Source organism: Saccopteryx bilineata, chromosome 1 (genome assembly GCF_036850765.1).
Source record: "Saccopteryx bilineata isolate mSacBil1 chromosome 1, mSacBil1_pri_phased_curated, whole genome shotgun sequence".
NCBI classification, from domain to species: domain Eukaryota; kingdom Metazoa; phylum Chordata; class Mammalia; order Chiroptera; family Emballonuridae; genus Saccopteryx; species Saccopteryx bilineata.
This window is the reverse complement of record NC_089490.1, coordinates 154685222-154704988: the sequence shown is the minus strand read 5'-3', so window position 1 is coordinate 154704988 and position 19767 is coordinate 154685222. Positions and strand designations below refer to the sequence as shown.

Below are 19767 nucleotides of genomic sequence, written 5' to 3'. Positions count from 1 at the left end.
GCCAACTTGGACTTGATGAACATGTTAAGGACACTACTCTTTTATGGATTCTTGCTGTATTGGCCAAGAGTTTGCTTAAAGGCTTTTAATCACTGTAAAAAAAAATAATAGAAGACTGGATAAAGAAGATGGGGCACATATACACCATGGTATACTATTCAGCTAGAAGAAATGATGACATTGGACCACTTACAGCAGAATGGTGGAATCTTGATAACATTATGCAGAGTGAAATAAGCGAATCAGAAAAAAACAAGAACTGCAGGATTCCATACATTGGTGGGACATAAAAGCGGGACTAAGAGACATGGACAGGAGTGTGGTGGTTATGGGGGGTGGGGGGAGGGAAGGAGGGCGAGGGGGAGGGAGACAAAGAAAACTGGATAGAGGGTGACGGAGGATGATCTCTCTTTGGGTAATGGGTATGCAACAGAACTAAATGACAAGATAACCTGGAAATGTTTTCTTTGAATATATGTACCCTGATTTATTGATGTCATCCCATTAAAATAAAAATTTATAAAAAAAAAAAAAAAAAAAAAAGATCTCTCCTTTGCATCACACTGCAGACTGAGAGACTGTGCAGAATAAGGACACTACCTATGTCCCCTCTGAGCATGGGTGGCCTGTGCTGGGGCACATAATACAGCAGGGGAACACACATGTGGCCTCGCAGCACAGTGTCTGAGAGTGTGAAGGGACAGAAACCCCTCTAAGCCACTCCAGCTACTACTAACTCATTACAAAAATTAAGAGTCCAGGTGAGCCCCAAGACTGGGCAGCTGCTGATGGCACATTACAGGTCTGCTCTCATCTTCCCAAGGAGCACAGGAGCAGGCAGCAGAGAAAAGATACACAAAGTATGGCCAGGCCATCATAGTAGGTGCCCCAAGGCAGGCTGCCCCACCTGACCCAAGTAGACAACAGCTGGATGTCAGAATCAGGGCTTTATTTCCATTTGGCTTGCAGCAGGCACATGCTTGTGGAGGCAGCAACTGAAACCTAAAAGAGCTTGTGGAGGCAGCAACTGAAACCTAAAAGAGCTTGTGGAGGCAGTACAGAGCCCCAGGCCCTGAGATAGACCTGTGAACAGAAGACTCCTACACCAGACCCCACAGCCAGGTCCCTAAGCCCTGCCTCAGCCCTGCGGTGTCCTGGCAGCAGGAACACTGGACAGCAGCCTCAGCAGGAATACGAGTCCCACCTGCCTGGTTCCTCCCTGCACTTGGCTGGCCTGGGGATGAAGGATCTACATGGGTATCCCTCGCTTAACCCAAACTGCTGCAGAGAACTCTAGGCTCAGAATGGCCACCTGCTAAGGATCCACGTTCAGAAGAACAGGCCCTTAGGGCACTTGCTCAGGGCACACAAGGTCCTGCTCAAGGGCAGCACCTAGTGGCACATGGCAGCACTGCCCACGGCAACTCTAAGCGACCTGACCAGGGCCTTCTCAACCTCACTAGTCTAGGGCAATGCTCCCTGAGGGTTCCCAGCCAGGTGCACTTGGGAACTAGCAAAGGCAGAGTTAGCAAATGGGCTTCTCCCTGCACAGGGCAGCACGGAGTCTTGGGGGAGACTAGGAAGTCCTGGGGCTCTCTGGGGTGGGGGATGTTGGGCCCATGAACCTTTCGTGATACTTCATGTAATCCCTCCTGGAATCCTAACAGTTCAAAAGGCAGCAATGGAGGCAGGAGCTGGTGCAGCAGGGTCAGGGACTAAGGCAGAGGAGGAACCCCACTGGTTGCCTTGGCCCTTCAGGGACTGTCATGAGAAGCCTGCAACTGGTGTTATAAGTGGAGAGAGGGGACAGCTCCACAGCTTGGCCAACTAGGCAGGGCTGCAGGGTGGATGACAGCTCTTTACTCCTGTCCCAAGTTCCCTGGCCCCTGCAGACCTGCCTTGCCCAGGGGCTTCCTGGGCCTCAGGGAAGAAACAAAGGCTCAGCTCTTACATATGTTTCCTTTACTGTGTCCAGGCAATGTGCTTAGCCACATGCCCTCCCATGCCCTATACTACCTCCAGACTGACACCTCCTTGAGGGCTGAGTCATCTGCTCAACTCTGGCCATAGTACCCAGTTCAGAGCCCAGGGTGCCCTGCAAGGGTCTGTGAAGAGCAGGGCTCAGAGGCCCTCTCTACCACTACCCCCGGAAGAGCCACCTCCCATCTCTAAAAAGGTAGGGGCCAGAATGTCCAGTATAAGCCCCTCCAACTCTGAGCCTGAGGCATACAGGGACCCTCAGAAACCCTCCCTGAGGCTGCATGTGCTTAGATAGTCAGGGAAGGCCTGAAGGTGCTGATGAGGCCCTGCTCCATATGCTCTGACCATTCTGCAGCCCCTAACCCAGGACATGAAGGCTGCCAACCTGCCACTGGGTCAGGCACAAAGCATCCATGTTCACCACGGCCAGTTCCATTTTGGAGTTACTAATCCCTTGCAGAGAGTTTACCGAGTTCCAGAAGTGCTGCTACCCTGGAAGACCCCCTCCACCAGTCACTGCTGTTGTGAGAATGAGTGGGAGAGTGAAAGATAGAGAAGAGGGGTGCACGGAGCCAGGGGGACATAGACTAGGCAGAGGCCCAGATCAGCCTTGTGTTCCTGGAGCAGAGCTGGCCAGGCCCCTTCCCTCAGCAGTGAATCCCCAGGCCCCATGAAGACCCCATGAAGTCCAGCCTCTTCTCACCTCAGTCCCAGTCCGGGAACTCTTTAGAGCCAGATTAAGGGTGACAGAGGGGCCCTGTCCCAGGACTACTGAGGAAACACCCACCACTGGAACCCCCTGGGCCCACCCACCGCACGCAGCCCTAGCGGAGGCCACATTCCACCCCCTGTAGCTTCTCCTGCTCCATGGCGCACACCAGATCCTGCACAAACCGCATCTCAGAGGCCACCTGCTTGGCCAGGGCCTCATAGCGGTTCTCAAGACGGCTGAAGCGGCGCTTGAGCCCACTAGCCCCCAGCAGAGCACTCTTGGCCTCCTCCTGCGCCTGCCGTTGGAGTGCCTCGGTCTTGTGCAGCTCCTGCCGCAGCCGCCGCAGGTCCTGGCCAATGCTCTCATTCTCTTCCCTATACCAGGCTTCCTTCTCCTCATAGATGGCGGTCAGTGCCTCAATGTCCTCATGGAAGAGCCGGTGGCTGTGCTCCAGCCCACGCAGGCCCTCCTCGGCTGCTGCCACCTCCTCCAGCACCTTGGAGAAACGCTCAAAGTTGATGTAGGTATTGTTGGGGGGCATGCTTGAATGTGACTTGATGGTGTACTCCTTGAGGCGGGCCGTCTTCAGGCGCCGCCGCTCTGGCTTCCGGCCGCTGTCCTCCCGCCGCACATTCCGCCGCCGGATGGCCTGTAGGGGGAGAGAGAATACAGCCTGGAACGAGGGGGGGGGCTGGTCTACAGTCTACATCCAGCCTTCCACTTACTTTGGTTAATAAAGTTTTACTGATACACAGATGTGCCCACTTGCATACGTATGGTCCTGGTGCTGTCGTGCTATGAAGGCAGAGCTGAGTACTGGTGCCAGGGACTGCAGAGTCAAAAATACTGACTGGCCCTTACAGAAGGCTGCCAAGTCTGGCCTAGAAGTTACCCCTTATGAAAAGTTTCTGTGGGAGGGAGCCCTGCTAGTGCACAGAAGTACCAAGGACTTCTGCGGGTACCTTGGTGAGATGGCTCCGACACTATATCAGGGAGCACCCCACCACCCAGTGCCCAGACCCAACAATCTGGGGACCCTCCCTGGATGCTGAGGACTTTTCACGCCTACCATCCCTCAGTGGGAGCTGTGCCCCACCTCACCTTGATCCAAGAATGCTCCAGGCTCTGGGATATAGTCATTCTTCTCCTGGAAAAGCCCCCCCCAACCCTGGTTAGTCACATGCATGCCATCTGCACCGTCCTCCCCCCACGGAGCAGAGCAGGGAAGTTTTCCAAGTTCTCCCTGCTGCAGTTCCGCTTTCAGCACTCTGCCAAGGGCTGACTCAGATACCTGCCCCCCGAGGTTCCCCAGACTCTAGTCACCCTCCATCCTGGCAGCAAGTCCTTGAAGTGACCTTGAAATTATACACATACTCCAGAGCATCCACTTTGCTAAGCCAACCACAGGAGCTCATTAAGGCCACTTTGGGGGCACAAGCTCTGGGCTCTGTGTGTTCCCTGAGGTGTCTTGTTAACAGGTCAAGACTGAAAGCTGGGATCAAACAACACAGGTGCCCACAGGAGGGGCTGAGTGGGTGACAAGGATGGGCACACACTGGAGGACAGCTGTAGCTAGCCACAGCACTTCCCGTGAAAAAGGCTCTGTGCTGCCAGAACTTTGAGATATTTTTCCTTTAAAAAAAAAAAGTATCAATCTGGAATTTTATGTGAAACTCCAATTTTAAAAGTTGGCAATGAATTACAAGCTTCTTATGACACAGTGTGGGCCAACCTAAGCCATTCAGTGCTATCTCCAGCCTAAAGCAAAAGCCTAACTGTGGAGAGGTGGAGGTTTGGAAGGACTTCCTCTCAGCTACACCATCCATTCCAGGGAGACTTGTTCGGCTTTCCCTGTGGGGATGCCCCGACCCCTCTGCCCAGCCGGTGCTTACTTGGGGTCCTTGACAAGCAGCCGGCGGATGAAGTCCTTGGCCAGCTCACTCGTGTTGCTAAAGTACTCCTCATCAAAGTCATAGTTCACAGCTGAGATGTTGGTCAGGGTCTCTTGTTTGGTCTCACCCAGGAATGGGGAGGCGCCACTCAAACTGGAAGATAAATATGGGGTTCAGTGTCCAGTGCTCATTCCATCCACAAGCTGCTACCTGGGCTAACACCAAACTCTGCAGTATCCATGAAGGGGCCAGATGCAGAGGAAGGTAGACACTGGGCCCCAACCATCCCACACACACATTCTCCTGGAACCTTCAACCAGCACCTTTGGGCTGCCAACCAGAAGGCAGTAAGAAGTCATGCCTAGCTTGTGGTGGCGCAGTGGATAGAGTGTTGACCTGGAACACTGAGATTGCCTGTTTGAAATCCTGGGCTTGCCCAGTCAAGGCACATATGACAAGCCACAAGCAGGCAATGAACAACTAAAATAAAGTAACTATGAGTTGATAATTCTCGCTCCCTCTTTCCTCTCTGTAAAACCAGTTCTTTTTAAAAATTTATTCATTTTAGAGACGAGAGAAAGAAAGAGCAAGAGAGAAAAGGGGGGGGAGGAGCAGGAAGCATCAACTCCCATAGGTGCCTTAACCAGGCAAGCCCAGGGTTTCAAACCGGCGACCTCAGCATTCCAGGTTGATGCTTTTTCCACTGCGCCACCACAGGTCAGGCCAAGAATGATCTGCTTTTTTTTTTTTTAAAGATTTTATTTATTTTAGAGAGAAAGGGGAGAAAGAGAGAGAGAGAAAGAGAAAGGGAGAGAGAGAAAGAGAGAGAGGGAGAGAGAGGAGGAGCCTGACCAGGTGGTGGCGCAGTGGATAGAGCGTCGGACTGGGACACAGATGACCCAGGTTCGAAACCCCAAGGTCACCAGCTTGAGTGCAGGCTCATCTGGTTTGAGCAAGGCTCACCAGCTCAAGTTTAAGGTCGCTGGCTTGAGCAAGGGGTCACTTGGTCTATTGTAGCCCCCACCCTGGTCAAGGCACATATGAGAAAGCAATCAAGGAACTAAGGTGCTGCAACAAAGAATTGATGCTTCTCATCTCTCTCCCTTCCTGTCTGCCTGTCCCTATCTGTCCCTCTCTCTGTCACAAAAAAAAAAAAGGTGAAGAGGAACAGGAAGCATCGACTCATATATGTGCCTTGACCACACCAGCCCAGGGTTTTGAACCGGTGACCTCAGCATTCCAGGTCAACACTTTATCCACTGGACCATCACAGGTCAGTAAACTTTTATTTACTTTAAAATTTCATTTTAATGATTTTAGAGAGAGAAGAAGGGAAAGAGAAAGAAAGACAGAAACACTACACTGTTTATACACCCTGACTGGGGACTGACCAGGGATGCTTATCGGGACAATGCTCTTACCAACCAAGCTATCCAGTCAGGGCGACAAAAATAGGCTTCAATACTAAAGCTATAGCCTGACCTGTGGTGGCACAGTGAACAGAGCTTCAACCTGGAACACTGAGGTTGATGGCTCAAAACCCTAAGCTTGCCTGGTCAAAGCACATACAATAAGCAATGAAAAACTAAAGTGAAGCAACTATACTTGTTGCTTCCCACCCCTCTCTATAAAATCAATCAAGTCTTAAAAAACACACAAATAGTGATGGGTATGCAACATAATTGAATGACAAGATAACCTGGACATGTTTTCTTTGAATATATGTACCCTGATTTATTGATGTCACCCCATTAAAATTAAAAACAAAACAAAACACACAAACAAAAACCCTAAGGCTGTAACAAGAGACAAAGAAGCAATTCCACTTCTGGGTATTTTTTTGAAGAAATCAAAAACACTAAATTGAAAAGACATAGACATCTATATGTTTAGGTGCAACATTATTTACAGTAGCCAAAATGAGGAAGCAATCTCACTGTGTATGAATAAATAAATGGAGCCTGACCAAGTGGAGGAGCAGTGGAGAGAGCGTCAGACTAGGACACAGAGGACCTAGGTTCAAAACCTCGAGGTCATCAGCTTGAACACGGACTCATCTGGTTTGAGCACAGGCTCACCAGCTTGAGCACCGGGTCGCTAGCTTGAGCGCAGGATCATAGACATGACTCTATGGTCACCGGCTTGAAGCCCAAGGTCACTGGCTTGAGCAAAGGGGTCACTCGCTCTGCTGTAGCCCCCCCCAGTCAAGGTACATATGAGAAAGCAATCAATGAACAACTAAGGAGCTGCAGTGAAGAATTGATGCTTCTCATCTCTCTCCCTTCCTGTCTGTCCCTATCTGTCCCTCTCTCTGTCTCTCTGTCTCTGTCACACACACAAAAAAGATAAATGGATAAAGAAGTGGTACATGTATATAAATATACACAATGAAATATGATTCAGCCATTAAAAAAAAAAATCTTGCTGCCTGACCAGGGGGTGGCGCAGTGGACAGAGCATCGGACTGGGATGCGGAAGACCCAGGTTCGAGACCCCGAGGTTGCCAGCTTGAGCGTGGGTTCATCTGGTTTGAGCACAAAGCCCACCAACTTGAACCCAAGGTCGCTGGCTCCAGCAAGGGGTTACTCAGCCTGCTGAAGGCCCGCGGTCAAGGCACATATGAGAGGGCAGTCAGTGAACAACTAAGGTGTTGCAACGCGCAATGAAAAACTGATGATTGATGCTTCTCATCTCCGTTTCTGTCTGTCCCTCTCTCTGACTTACTCTCTGTAAAAAAAAAAAAAAGAAAATTAAAAAAAAAAAATCTTGCCAATGGCAACATGGAGACACAAAGTGTATATTATGCCCAGTGAAATAAGATAAAGACAAGGGCCAGATGATTTCACTCATATGTGAACTATAAAAAACAAAACTAACAGAATAGAAACAGACTCATAGATACACAGAACATGTTGATGGTTTCCAGAGAGGAGGATGGGTGAAAATGGTGAAGAGGTTCAGAAGAACAAATTGGTAGTTACCAAACAGCCACAACAAAGTAAAAAAACAGTAAAGGGAATACACTCAGTAACATTGTAATAACTAGGTATGGTGTCAGGTGGGTACTAGATTTATCAGGATAATCACTTTATAAGTGATATAAATGTCTAATCCCAGAGTTGTATACCCAAAACTAATATATATTGTACATCAACAGTAATTTAAAAATAAAAAATATATATTTAAATATATATACTTTAAAATTTTTTAAAAGCATTTTATTTATTTTGTGACAGAGACAGAGAGAGTCAGAGAGAGGGACAGACAGGAAGGGAGAGAGATGAGAAGCATCAATTCTTTGTTGTGGCACCTTAGTTGTTCATTGATTGCTTTCTCCTATGTGCCTTGACTGGGAGGTTACAGCAGACTGAGTGACCCCTTGCTTGAGCCAGTGACCTTGGGCTCAAGCTGGTGAGCCTTACTCAAACCAGATGAGCCCGTGCTCAAGCTGGCTATCTCGGGGTCTCAAACCTGGGTCCTCTGCATCCCAATCCAATGCTCTATCCACTGCGCCACCACTGGGTCAGGCTAAATGTATATATATTTTTAAAAAGAGCATCCAAGTTATGACAGATGAGAAAAGAGAGAGAAACCATTTCAGAGAGAAGACTACATGTAATGCATGACCCTGGCTGGGGTCTTGGTCCAGAAAGACGACATGGTGGAAAAACTGGTGACATTGAATGACTTGGGTATTCGCTCTGCTTGCTAATACTATACCAAGTTGATTTCTTGGTTTAAACAAACATTGCTTGTACAAGATGTTCACAGGGATACAGAGCTTTTTACTGCTTTTGCCATTCTTTTGAGAGTCTAAAGTTATTTCAAATTTTAAAAAGCCCTGGGCAGATAGCTCGGTTGGCTAGAGCATCGTCCCAAAGCACAAGGTTGCAAGTTCAATCCCTGGTCAGGGCATATACAGGAATAGATCAGTGTTCCTGTCTTTGTCTCTCACTCTCTCTCTTCCTCTATAATCCCTCTAAAACCAATAAAAATAAACTTTTTTTGGGGGGGGTATTTTTCTGAAGTGAGAAGCTGGGAGGCAGAGAGACAGACTCCTGCATGCACCCGACTGGGATTCACCAGGCATGCCCACTAGGGGGCAATAACTCTGCCCATCTGGGCTGTTGCTCTATTGCAACCAGAGCCATTCTAGCACCTGAGGCAGAGGCCATGGAGCCATCCTCAGTGCCTGGGCCAACTTTGCTGGAGTGGAGCCTTGGCTGTGGGAGACGAAGAGAGAGACAGAGAGAAAGGAGAGGGGGAAGGGTGGAGAAGAAGATGGGTGCTTCTCCTATATACCCTGGCAGGGAATTGAGCTTGAGACTTCCACACACTGGGCTGATTACCACTGAGCCAAAAATAAACATTAAAAAAAAATTTTTTTTTTAAGCCTGACCAGGTGGTGGCGCAGTGGATAGAGCGTTGGACTGGGACATGGAGGACCCAGACTTGAAACCCCGAGGTCGCCGGCTTGAGCGTAGGCTCACCAGCTTGAGTACAGGGTCACTGGCTTGAGTGTGGAATCATAGACATGCCCCATGGTCACTAACTTGAGCCCAAGGTCGCTGGTTTGAGCAAAGGGGTCACTGGCTTGGCTGGAGTACCGAGGTCAAGGTACATATAAGAAAGTAATCAAGGCCCTGGCCGGTTGGCTCAGCGGTAGAGCGTCGGCCTGGGGTGCGGGGGACCCAGGTTCGATTCCCGGCCAGGGCACATAGGAGAAGCGCCCATTTGCTTCTCCACCCCCCCCCTTCCTCTCTGTCTCTCTCTTCCCCTCCCGCAGCCAAGGCTCCATTGGAGCAAAGATGGCCCGGGTGCTGGGGATGGCTCCTTGGCCTCTGCCCCAGACGCTAGAGTGGCTCTGGTTGCGGCAGAGCATCGCCCCCTGGTGGGCAGAGCGTCGCCCCTGATGGGCGTGCCGGGTGGATCATGGTCGGGCACATGCGGGAGTCTGTCTGACTGTCTCTCCCCGTTTCCAGCTTCAGAAAAAAAAAAAAAAAAAAAGAAAGTAATCAAGGCCTGACCTGTGGTGGCGCAGTGGATAAAGCGTCAACCTGGAAATGCTGAGGATGCCGGTTCGAAACCCTGGGCTTGCCTGGTCAAGGCACATATGGGAGTTGATGCTTCCAGCTCCTCCCCCCTTCTCTCTCTCTGTCTCTCCTCTCTCTCTTTCTCTCTCTGTCTCTCCCTCTTCTCTCTAAAATGAATAAATAATAAATAAAGAAAGAAAGAAAAAAAAAAGAAAGTAATCAATGAACAACTAAGGTGCCACAACGAAGAACTGATGCTTCTCATCTCTCTCCCTTCCTGTCTGTCATTATCTGTCCCTCTCTGTCTCTGTCTCTCACTAAAAAATAAATAAGTTAATTAAAAAAAAACACCTGAAACTGTTAAAAAAAAAACCATCTCAAAAAACCCACCTCCTAGGCCCTGGCCAGTTGGCTCAGTGGTGGAACGTCAGCCTGGTATGCAGGAGACCGGGTTCAATTCCCTGCCAGGGCACACAGGAGAAGCATCCATTTGCTTCTCCACTCCTCCCGCTCTCCTTCCTCTCTGTCTCTCTCTTCCCCTCCCGCAGCCGAGGCTCCATTGGAGCAAAGTTGGCCCAGGCACTGAGGATGGCTCTATGACCTCTGCCTCAGGCACTAGAATGGCTCTGGTTGCAGCAGAGCATCGCCCTCTGGTGGGCATGCTGGGTGGATCCCGGTTGGGCGCATGCGGGAGTCTGTCTGACTGCCTCCCCATTTCCAGTTTCAGAAAAATACAAAAAAAAAAAAAAGAAAAAACCCACTCCTAAAACCTTCACATCTCTGATCACTACATCCATTCAATAAACAAGGCAATGAAGAAAGGCGGGAGCACATCTGACGCAGGAACAGCCTAAACATGGCCTCTGAGGAAATGACCTCAAGGTCAAATCCCCTTTTCACAGAGAGAGGGGTCCAGCTTCAGGTCAGTGGACTAAGAGGGGTTCATGTGCTGTCATACACAGCGTCCCACATGTTACCTCCTAGGAGGGTACTGTGCCTTCTGAACTCTCCAGAAGCCCCTGAGACAGGACCACACCTTCTCTCCTACACAAATTCATTCACTCACTCATTCATACATTCACTCATCCAACCCAAAGTTTGCTGAGCACCTTGATAGGTCAGAGAGCTAGGGTCACTCTCGGTCACTGTCCCTGCACAAAAGCCTTCCCAACCCTCTTCTTGACCAAGCAGGGCCCTAGGAGGGGCAGCAGCAGGAAGCACCGCACCAGGTACTCACAGGATGTAGGTAATGACACCAATGCTCCTGGAAGAGAGCACATGGAAAGAGGAAGGTCAGCTCAGCTGCGGGATGCAGCACCCTGACTCCCGAGTTTCTACAGGGCGGGGCCCAGGGCGGGGGCCCAGATGGGAAAGCTACAAGCCCAAGGCTCTTGGGCCAGGTGGGCAGCAGGTCTATCAGCCCTGCTCTCCTTCTCCTGCCCTAAGGTCTCAGGACTGGCTATTTAAATACCTCTGGCTACAACTCCCTGTCAGAGGGTCCAGAGTGGGGCAAGGTAGACAACACTATGGCCCCATAGACCCTGTAGATCTAGAACTCGCTATGGGGCTGGCAGGACTCGCAAACAAACTCTTTTTATAGAGGGTTAGACAGTGAATATTCCAGGCTTTAAAGGCTAATGAAAGTCTGTCACATATTTGTTTTGTTTATAACAATCCTTTAAAAAAAAAAGGGGACCACCACTCCTAGTTTTTAGGCCTGCGCTGCCAGTAGGCTGCAGTTTGCTGACCCCTATTCTAAGGCAAGGGTCCGTTCTGCTTATGCTCCACAGCGCCAATGCCCCAGCCTGTAGCTCCTAGGGATGAATGGGGGGGATTTCCTGAAGAGAGGTCCTAGGTATGTATGCTGAACTCAACACTGGGCAGCCCTAGGTTTCCAAAGCTACCCCCAACTCACCACATGTCCGCCTCCAGACCCAGGGGTTCATAGTTGACAATCTCGGGAGCTGTGGAAACAGAGATATAGAAGGTGCAGGGTCAGGAGCTGCTTGCATCTAAGGCTACAAGGTACTTATGTGGTCACTCAGGGGCAAACACACATAACACACAGACAAGACTAGCTCTCAGCCTGACCAGGCGGTGACGCAGTGGATGGAGCATCAGACTGGGATGCAGAGGACCCAGGTTTGAAACCCCGAGGTCGCCAGCTTGAGCGCGGGCTCATCTGGTTTGAGCAAGAGCCCACCAGCTTGAACCCAAGGTTGCTGGCTCTAGCAAGGGATTACTCGGTTGGCTGAAAGCCCGCGGTCAAGGCACATGTGAGAAAGCAATCAATGGGCAGCTACGGTGTTGCAACGCGCAATGAAAAACTAATGATTGATGCTTCTCATCTCTCTCCGTTCCTGTCTGTCTGTCCCTGTCTATCCCTCTCTCTGACTCACTCTCTGTCTCTGTAAAAAAATTAATAAATAAATTAATTAATTAAAAAAAAAAAACTAGCTCTCAGAGGGAGAACAGGAAGGTTGGGAAGGTGACAGCACCAGCCTGAGGCCTTGAGCTTCCCCTTGCCCTATGCCAGGGCACCTGAGGGCAGTGAGTCAGACACCCAGGGTCTGGGCCTACACTGCTGGAAATCCTTGAATGCCCCCTACCCAAGCTCCAGCCCCCAACACACTAGGCAAGGCCTTACCCACAAACTCTGGGGTGCCAAAGATGTTCTTGAACTCATTCCCAGCTTCGATCTTATGAGCAATGCCAAAGTCAATGAGCTTGATCCGTGGGTTGGGCACATTCTTGTCCAGGAGCATAATGTTTTCTGGCTGGGGTGGGGAAGGGAGAGCAGGTTGGTAAGAGGATCTACTGATTCTGCTGGTCTTGCATCTCCAGGAACAGCACCTGGGATTTCCCTGGGCACCCCCATTCCTAGAATGTGGGGTGTGGTCAAGCTGATGTCAACCGAAGGGTCCAGACCTAAGCAGGTCTGTCACCTCAAATCCCAGCACATCAATGGGTCTAGGGCAGGTATGGCCAACATACAGCCCGCGGGCTGGATCCTGCATAATGAGTTTATGTAGCCTGCAATTAATTTTTTAATATTCTCCACTACTTTAAAATCTCAGCTACTCAGAAGTGGAAGCGTCTTTGTTTATTGGAAATCGAGATATTTAAGAAGATAGTGATACGCGGAAAAGAATTCCGCGTGTGACTAATCTAGGGTTAACTTTCAATAACTGGTCAAATGGATTTGCGATACTTCTTTATTTTTTAAAAGAATTCCATTATAAAGATTCACAAATGGCCCTGGCCGGTTAGCTCAGTGGCAGAGTGTTGGCCTGGCGTGCAGGAGTCCCGGGTTCGATTCCCGGCCAGGGCACACAGGAGAAGCGCCCATCTGCTTCTCCACCCCTCCCCCCTCCTTCCTCTCTGTCTCTCTCTTCCCCTCCCGCATCAAGGCTCCATTGGAGCAAAAGTTTGCCTGGGCGCTGAGGGTGGCTCTGTGGCCTCTGCTTCAGGCGCTAGAATGGCTCTTATTGTGGCAGAGTGACGCCCCGGATGGGCAGAGCATTGCCCCCCTGGTGGGCGTGCCGGGTGGATCCCAGTCGGGCACATGTGGGAGTCTGACTGCCTCCCCGTTTTCAACTTCAAAAAAAAAAAAAAAAAAAAAAAGATTCACAACTTTTATACTCGTCTGTACTTGATATGAACTGTTTGATGTTTAGCGGCAATGTGAAACCCACATTCTTTTATGTGGAGTTTGCCAGTGAGCACCCAATGTCAAACAATTTGTTATTTTTGTGGTCAAGTGTGCTGAATCAAGTGGCATTGATGTACAGACAATAGCTGCAGTTGGTAACTGAAAACGTGTCCAGGCTGTTTGTAAAACGAAATAATTGTTTTATTTGTGATATAACCCCTTCAAGTTCATTCTATTAATTAAATATTGTTTCGATTGTGATACAGTTTGGATATTTATACGGTATGTAATTATGTTTTTATTAAAGTAATATTGTATATTAAATTTTTTTCACTTATATTTATTCATAAACAAATTACATAATAAAATTTTGTTTACTTAAATCATTTTTATATTTAACATTTTTTAATTTTAATGTTTCGTCTAGCCCGTGAAAAAAGTTTTCTTTCTAATCTGGCCCAGGGGCAAAAACTGTTGGCCACGCCTGGTCTAGGATGTGCAATCTGTGCCCATAGAGGTAGAACCCTCACTCAGGCCCCCATTTTCACCTGCCCTGGCACCACCCCAAAGTCTCCAGTGTGACTTACCTTGAGGTCAAAGTGGGCAATGCGCTTGGAATGCAGGTAGTGGACACCATCCAGAATCTGCTTAAGGAATTGAGTGGCCTCATCCTCTGTCAGTGACTCCTTCTCAGCCAGGAAATCAAAGAGCTCCCCACCAGAGACCAGCTCCAGGATGAGCACCACATCGGTCTTGTTCTCAAAGATGTCATGCAGCGTGATGATATTGGGGTGCCGGATCTCCCGCAGGATGTTCACCTCCCGCTCAATCTCCTCCCGGCTGACCCCCCGCCGGCTGGATGACAGGCGGCGCTTCTTGATGAACTTGGCCGCGTACTCCTTCCCAGTGCCCTTCTGCCGACATTTCCGCACAATTGCAAACTGACCACTGCAGGGACAGAGGAGGAGGGAAGGGATAGGAAAGGGAGGTGATCAGAGTACCGAGAGGGACCTAGACTTGTCACCAACTCCTCGGGCAGCACTCTCTCAGCTCCTGGTGCCATTCCCATGCACCGTCCCCACTGCATCTGAGATGTACCCAGTTGGTATGTTATGTGAGTGTGGAACGAGATGTGACACAATGGCTACCTGGCATTTCTGCAACATTGGAAAAACAAAAACAGTCCTGGCTGGGTGCTTCAATGAATAGAGCATCATCTTGGCATGCTGAGGTCACAGATTTAATCCCCAGTCAGGGCACATATAAGAAGCAATGAGTGCACAACTAAATGGAATAACTAAGTAGAACAATAAGTTGATGCTTCTCCCTCCCTTACTCTCTTCCTTTCTCTCTCTCAAATCAATGGAAAATTTTAAAAAAAAGAGAGCTCAATGTTTACCAAGAGAAAACAACATAGAATCCATCATGGAAATAAGATCAGCAGAACTTTACACCATCATAAAAAGAAATGAAGGCAACTCTCTAAGCTCAGTGAAAAAGGAAGCTGCAAGCCCTGGCCGGTTGGCTCAGTGCTAGAGCGTCGGCCTGGAGTGCAGGAGTCCCGGGTTCGATTCCCAGCCAGGGCACACAGGAGAAGCACCCATCTGCTTCTCCACCCCTCCCCCTCTCCTTTCTCTCTCTCTCTCTCTTCCCCTCCTGCAGCTAAGGCTCCACTGGAACAAAGTTGGCCCGGAAGTTGAGGATGGCTCCATGGCCTCTGCCTCAGGCCCTAGAATGGCTCTGGTTGCAACAGAGCAATGCCCCAGATGGGCAGAGCATCGCCCCCTGGTGGGCGTGCTGGGTGGATCCCAGTTGGGCGCATACGGGAGTCTGTCTGACTGCCTCCCCATTTCCAACTTTGGAAAAATGCAAAAAAACCCAAACAAATAAATAAATAAATAAAGGAAGCTGCAGAATGACATACAGAATGAGATCTTTTTGTTTAAAAAGGTATATATTATATCCATGTATACAGATATATTTATGTATGTATATATGTGTAGATGGAGAAAAAAAGGTCTGAAGACACAACCTAAACTGTAAATAATAGCCATCTCTTAGGAGTGGGACTGAGGAAATGGGCAGCAAAGGGGTTAATACAATGCTATACTGATTCAACTTTTTCTTGTGCGTGTGACAGAAACAGAGAGAGGGACAGATAGGGACATATAGACAAGAAGGGAGAGGGATGAGAAGCATCAATTCTTTGTTGCAGCTCCTTAGTTATTGACTGCTTTCTCATATGTGCCTTGACCAGGGGGTTACAGCAGAGCGAGTGACCCATCGCTCAAGCCAGCAACCTTGGGCTCAAGCCAGCGACCTTGGGCTTCAAGCCAGTGACCTTTGGGCTCAAGCCAGCGACCATGGGGTCATGTCTGTGATCCCACGCTCAAGCCAGTGACCTCGGGTTTTCGAACCTGGGTCTTCTGCATCCCAGTCCAACGCTCTATCCACTGTGCCACTGCCTGGTCAGGCTGATTCAACTTTTTTCACTTTTTAAAAATCTAAGAAAGGCCCTGGCCGGTTGGCTCAGCAGTAGAGCGTCGGCCTAGCGTGCGGAGGACCAGGGTTCGATTCCCGGCCAGGGCACACAGGAGAAGCGCCCATTTGCTTCTCCACCCCTCCGCCGCGCCTTCCTCTCTGTCTCTCTCTTCCCCTCCTGCAGCCAAGGCTCCACTGGAGCAAAGATGGCCCAGGCGCTGGGGATGGCTCTGTGGCCTCTGCCTCAGGCGCTGGAGTGGCTCTGGTCGCAACATGGCGACGCCCAGGATGGGCAGAGCATCGCCCCTGGTGGGTGTGCCGGGTGGATCCCGGTCGGGTGCATGCGGGAGTCTGTCTGACTGTCTCTCCCTGTTTCCAGCTTCAGAAAAATGCAAAAAATAAAAATAAAAAAAAATAAAAAACTAAGAAAAAAGAAAGAAAACCATTGACTCCAAAAGAGCTTCTTATTCAGTAGGCAGAGTGAAAGAAATGCACACATTTTCAAAACAAGAAAGGAGTCAGAATGTGGAAAAATAAGAACCTTCACACACGATTGCTGGGAATGCAAATGAGGCAGAGCTGTGGGAAGTCTGGTGGTTCCTCAAATGGCTAACACAGAATTTCCATCTCACCCAGCACTACCACTACTAGGGATGTATTCAAGAGAAATGAAAACCTGTGTTCAAACAGAAACCTCCACACAAATGTTCATAGCAGCACAACTCCCAATAGCGAAAAGCTATCTGTCCATCTACATATGAACGGATGTAGTCCATCCATACAGGAGAACATTCATGAAAAGGAGTGAAGCCTGACCTGTGGTGGTGCAGTGGGTAAGGCATCGCCCTGAAATGCTGAGGTTGCCAGTTTAAAACCCCAGGCTTGCCCAGTCAAGGCACATACGAGAAGCAACTACTACAAGTTGATGCTTCCCACTCCTCCTGTTTCTCTCTCTCTCCTCTCTCTAAAAATCAAAAGTATTTTTTTTAAAAAGAAAAAGGAGTGCAGCACTGACACTCACTACAATGTAGATGACCCTTGAAATCATGATGCTCAGTGAAAGAAGCCCGAACAAGCATATTCAGAGACAGCAGTGGTCGCCAGGGGCTGCGGGAGAGGGAGGGTGGTGACTGCTAATGGGAACAGTGTTTCTTTTGGGGCGATAAAATGTTCTGGAAATAGTGGTAGGTTGCAGAACCCTGTGAATACATGAAAGATCATAAAATTGTATACTTTAAATGAGTAAACTGTACATTATGTGAATTATATCTCAAGACAGCTGTTCTGATTTTTTTGTGAGACAGGAAGGGAGAGAGACGAGAAGCATCAACTCAGTTTCAGCACTTGAGCTGTTCATTAATTGCTTTCCCATACATGCCTCAACTGGGGGGCTCCAGACAAGTCAGTAACCCCTTACTCAAGCCAGCGACCTTGTATTCAAGCCAGCGACCTTGGGCTTCAAGCCAGCAACCTTTGGGCTCAAGCCAGCGACCATGGGGTCATGTCTATGATCCCATGCTCAAGTAGGCAAACCCGCACTCAAGACGGATAAGTCCACGCTCAAGCCAGCAACCATAGGGTTTTGAACTTGGGTCCTCTGTGGTCCAAGTCGATGCTCTATCCACTGTACCACCACCTGTTCAGCCTAGAGACAGCTGTTATTTAAAAGAAAGAAATTCTATGTACTGCACACCAGAGAGCTATCCAATGTCCAAAAGAGTTTGGACATTGTAGGACTGTGTAGGACATATGTAGGAATTTAGTTATATTAACTTCCTTTTTTTTTTTTTTTTTTTTTTTTTTGCATTTTTCTGAAGCTGGAAACAGGGAGAGACAGTCAGACAGACTCCCGCATGCGCCCGACCGGGATCCACCCGGCACGCCCACCAGGGGCGACGCTCTGTCCACCAGGGGGCGATGCTCTGCCCATCCTGGGCGTCGCCATGTTGGACCCTCCTGGGTGTCGCCATGTTGCGACCAGAGCCACTCTAGCGCCTGGGGCAGAGGCCACAGAGCCATCCCCAGCGCCCGGGCCATCTTTGCTCCAATGGAGCCTTGGCTGCGGGAGGGGAAGAGAGAGACAGAGAGGAAGGCGCGGCGGAGGGGTGGAGAAGCAAATGGGCGCTTCTCCTATGTGCCCTGGCCGGGAATCGAACCCGGGTCCTCCGCACGCTAGGCCGACGCTCTACCGCTGAGCCAACCGGCCAGGGCATATTAACTTCCTTTTAACTCAAAAGTTGACTGAAAAAAAGCCAGACAGTAACAATTTTAAGCTGTGTGTGCCACATGGTCTTTGTTATAATCCTTGTGTATTCTTACAACCCTTTAAAAAAGTTAAAAAGTGCCTGACCAGGCGGTGGCGCAGTGGATAGAGCGTCGGACTGGGATGCAGAAGACTCAGGTTCGAGACCCCAAGGTTGCCAGCTTGAGCATTGGCTCATCTGGTTTGAGCAAGAGCCCACCAGCTTGAACCCAATGTCACTGGCTCCAGCAAAGGGTTGCTCGGTCTGCTGGAGGCCCACGGTCAAGGCACATATGAGAAAGCAATCAATGAACAGCTAAGGTGTTGCAACGCACAATGAAAAACTAATGATTGATGCTTCTCATCTCTCTACGTTCCTGTCTGTCTGTCCCTGTCTATCCCTCTCTCTGACTCACTCTCTCTCTGTAAAAAATAAATAAATAAATTTTAAAAAGTTAAAAAGTAACCTGACCAGGCAGTGGGCGCAGTGGATAGAGTGTTGGACTGGGATGCGGAGGACCCAGGTTCGAGACCTGAGGTCGCCAGCTTGAGCGCGGGCTTATCTGGTTTGAGCAAAAAGCTCACCAGCTTGGACCCAAGGTTGCTGGCTCAAGCAAGGGGTCACTCGGTCTCCTGAAGGCCCGTGGTCAAGGCACATATGAGAAAGCAATCAATCGAGAAACTGATGATTGATGCTTCTCATCTCTCTCCATTCCTGTCTGTCCCTATCTATCGCTCTCTCTGACTCTCTCTCTCTCTCTCTCTCTGTCCCTGTAAATAAATAAATAAATAAAATGTTAAAAAGCGTTCCAGGCTCATGGATGGGTTGCACTACACTGAGCTGGGGCCAGGTGTGGCCCACAGGTTGTAGTTTGCTGACACACATTTCAAGAAGTTATAAAGACGTAAAGACGTACACCTGACTGGAAAATCCAAGTTCAAGACAGAAAAACACAAGTTCCAGACAGGAAACTTCAACAGAGTCTCACCAGGTATCAAAGAAAAAGACGGCCCTGGCCGGTTGGCTCAGCGGTAGAGCGTCGGCCTAGCGTGCGGAGGACCCGGGTTCGATTCCCGGCCAGGGCACACAGGAGAAGCGCCCATTTGCTTCTCCACCCCTCCGCCGCGCTTTCCTCTCTGTCTCTCTCTTCCCCTCCCGCAGCCAAGGCTCCATTGGAGCAGAGATGGCCCGGGCACTGGGCATGGCTCTGTGGCCTCTGCCTCAGGCGCTAGAGTGGCTCTGGTCGCAATATGGCAACGCCCAGGATGGGCAGAGCATCGCCCCCTGGGGGGCAGAGCACCGCCCCTGGTGGGCGGGCCGGGTGGATCCCGGTCGGGCGCGCATGCGGGAGTCTGTCTGACTGTCTCTCCCTGTTTCCAACTTCAGAAAAATGAAAAAAAAAAAAAAGAAAAAAAAAAGAAAAAGACATCTCGGGGAAATGCAGGAAGAGAGTATAGGTGGAGACAGGCCTTGGGGACAGGAGGGATGTCTGAAGTTGGTGGTGGCAGAGGGAGGACAGGCCAGGCAGAATGAGTGACAAATATACTGAGGGGTGTCTGCCAAACCAGCAGGGCTTTCCAAAAAGTTGGTGGGAGGAATTGACGAAGTTTTCTAAGTAGACTGACCTACCTGTGGTGCCCAGGACCACCTGCAGCTAGCAAGCATCTAAGCGGCTGCCCTCATCAGCATCAGGGAACAAAAGCATCCACATCAAGCCATCACAGACATGACTTGCACACACTCAGTTGGTCAAAAGTTAGGTGAAGTTCAAGGT

General features: G+C 49.6%; 1 protein-coding gene and 1 non-coding gene across 5 annotated transcripts in view; one reads left to right on the top strand and one right to left on the bottom strand.

The window, feature by feature from the left end:
- Positions 1-932: 932 nt before the first annotated feature.
- The window catches only part of DAPK3 (death associated protein kinase 3), a 28729-nt gene continuing 9894 nt past the window's right edge, over positions 933-19767 (bottom strand). For 2 of the 4 annotated variants that reach the window (XR_010731252.1, XR_010731253.1), the window contains exons 3-10: positions 13857-14217; positions 12265-12394; positions 11533-11581; positions 10855-10881; positions 4585-4737; positions 3794-3839; positions 1035-3341; positions 933-1002 (exon numbers count right to left, since the gene is read on the bottom strand). Coding sequence is in view for 1 of the 4 variants with exons in the window: in XM_066276029.1 (XP_066132126.1) it covers positions 2805-3341; positions 3794-3839; positions 4585-4737; positions 10855-10881; positions 11533-11581; positions 12265-12394; positions 13857-14217 (1303 nt within the window). In the remaining 3 variants the exon portion in view is untranslated. Of the gene's footprint in view, positions 3342-3793; positions 3840-4584; positions 4738-10854; positions 10882-11532; positions 11582-12264; positions 12395-13856; positions 14218-19767 lie in introns of all 4 variants that reach the window. The other 2 variants (XR_010731255.1, XM_066276029.1) reach the window with 2 other exon arrangements.
- On the top strand, positions 9225-9300 carry TRNAP-GGG (transfer RNA proline (anticodon GGG)). Its single transcript has one exon. It is a non-coding gene; the product is annotated as a tRNA-Pro (tRNA).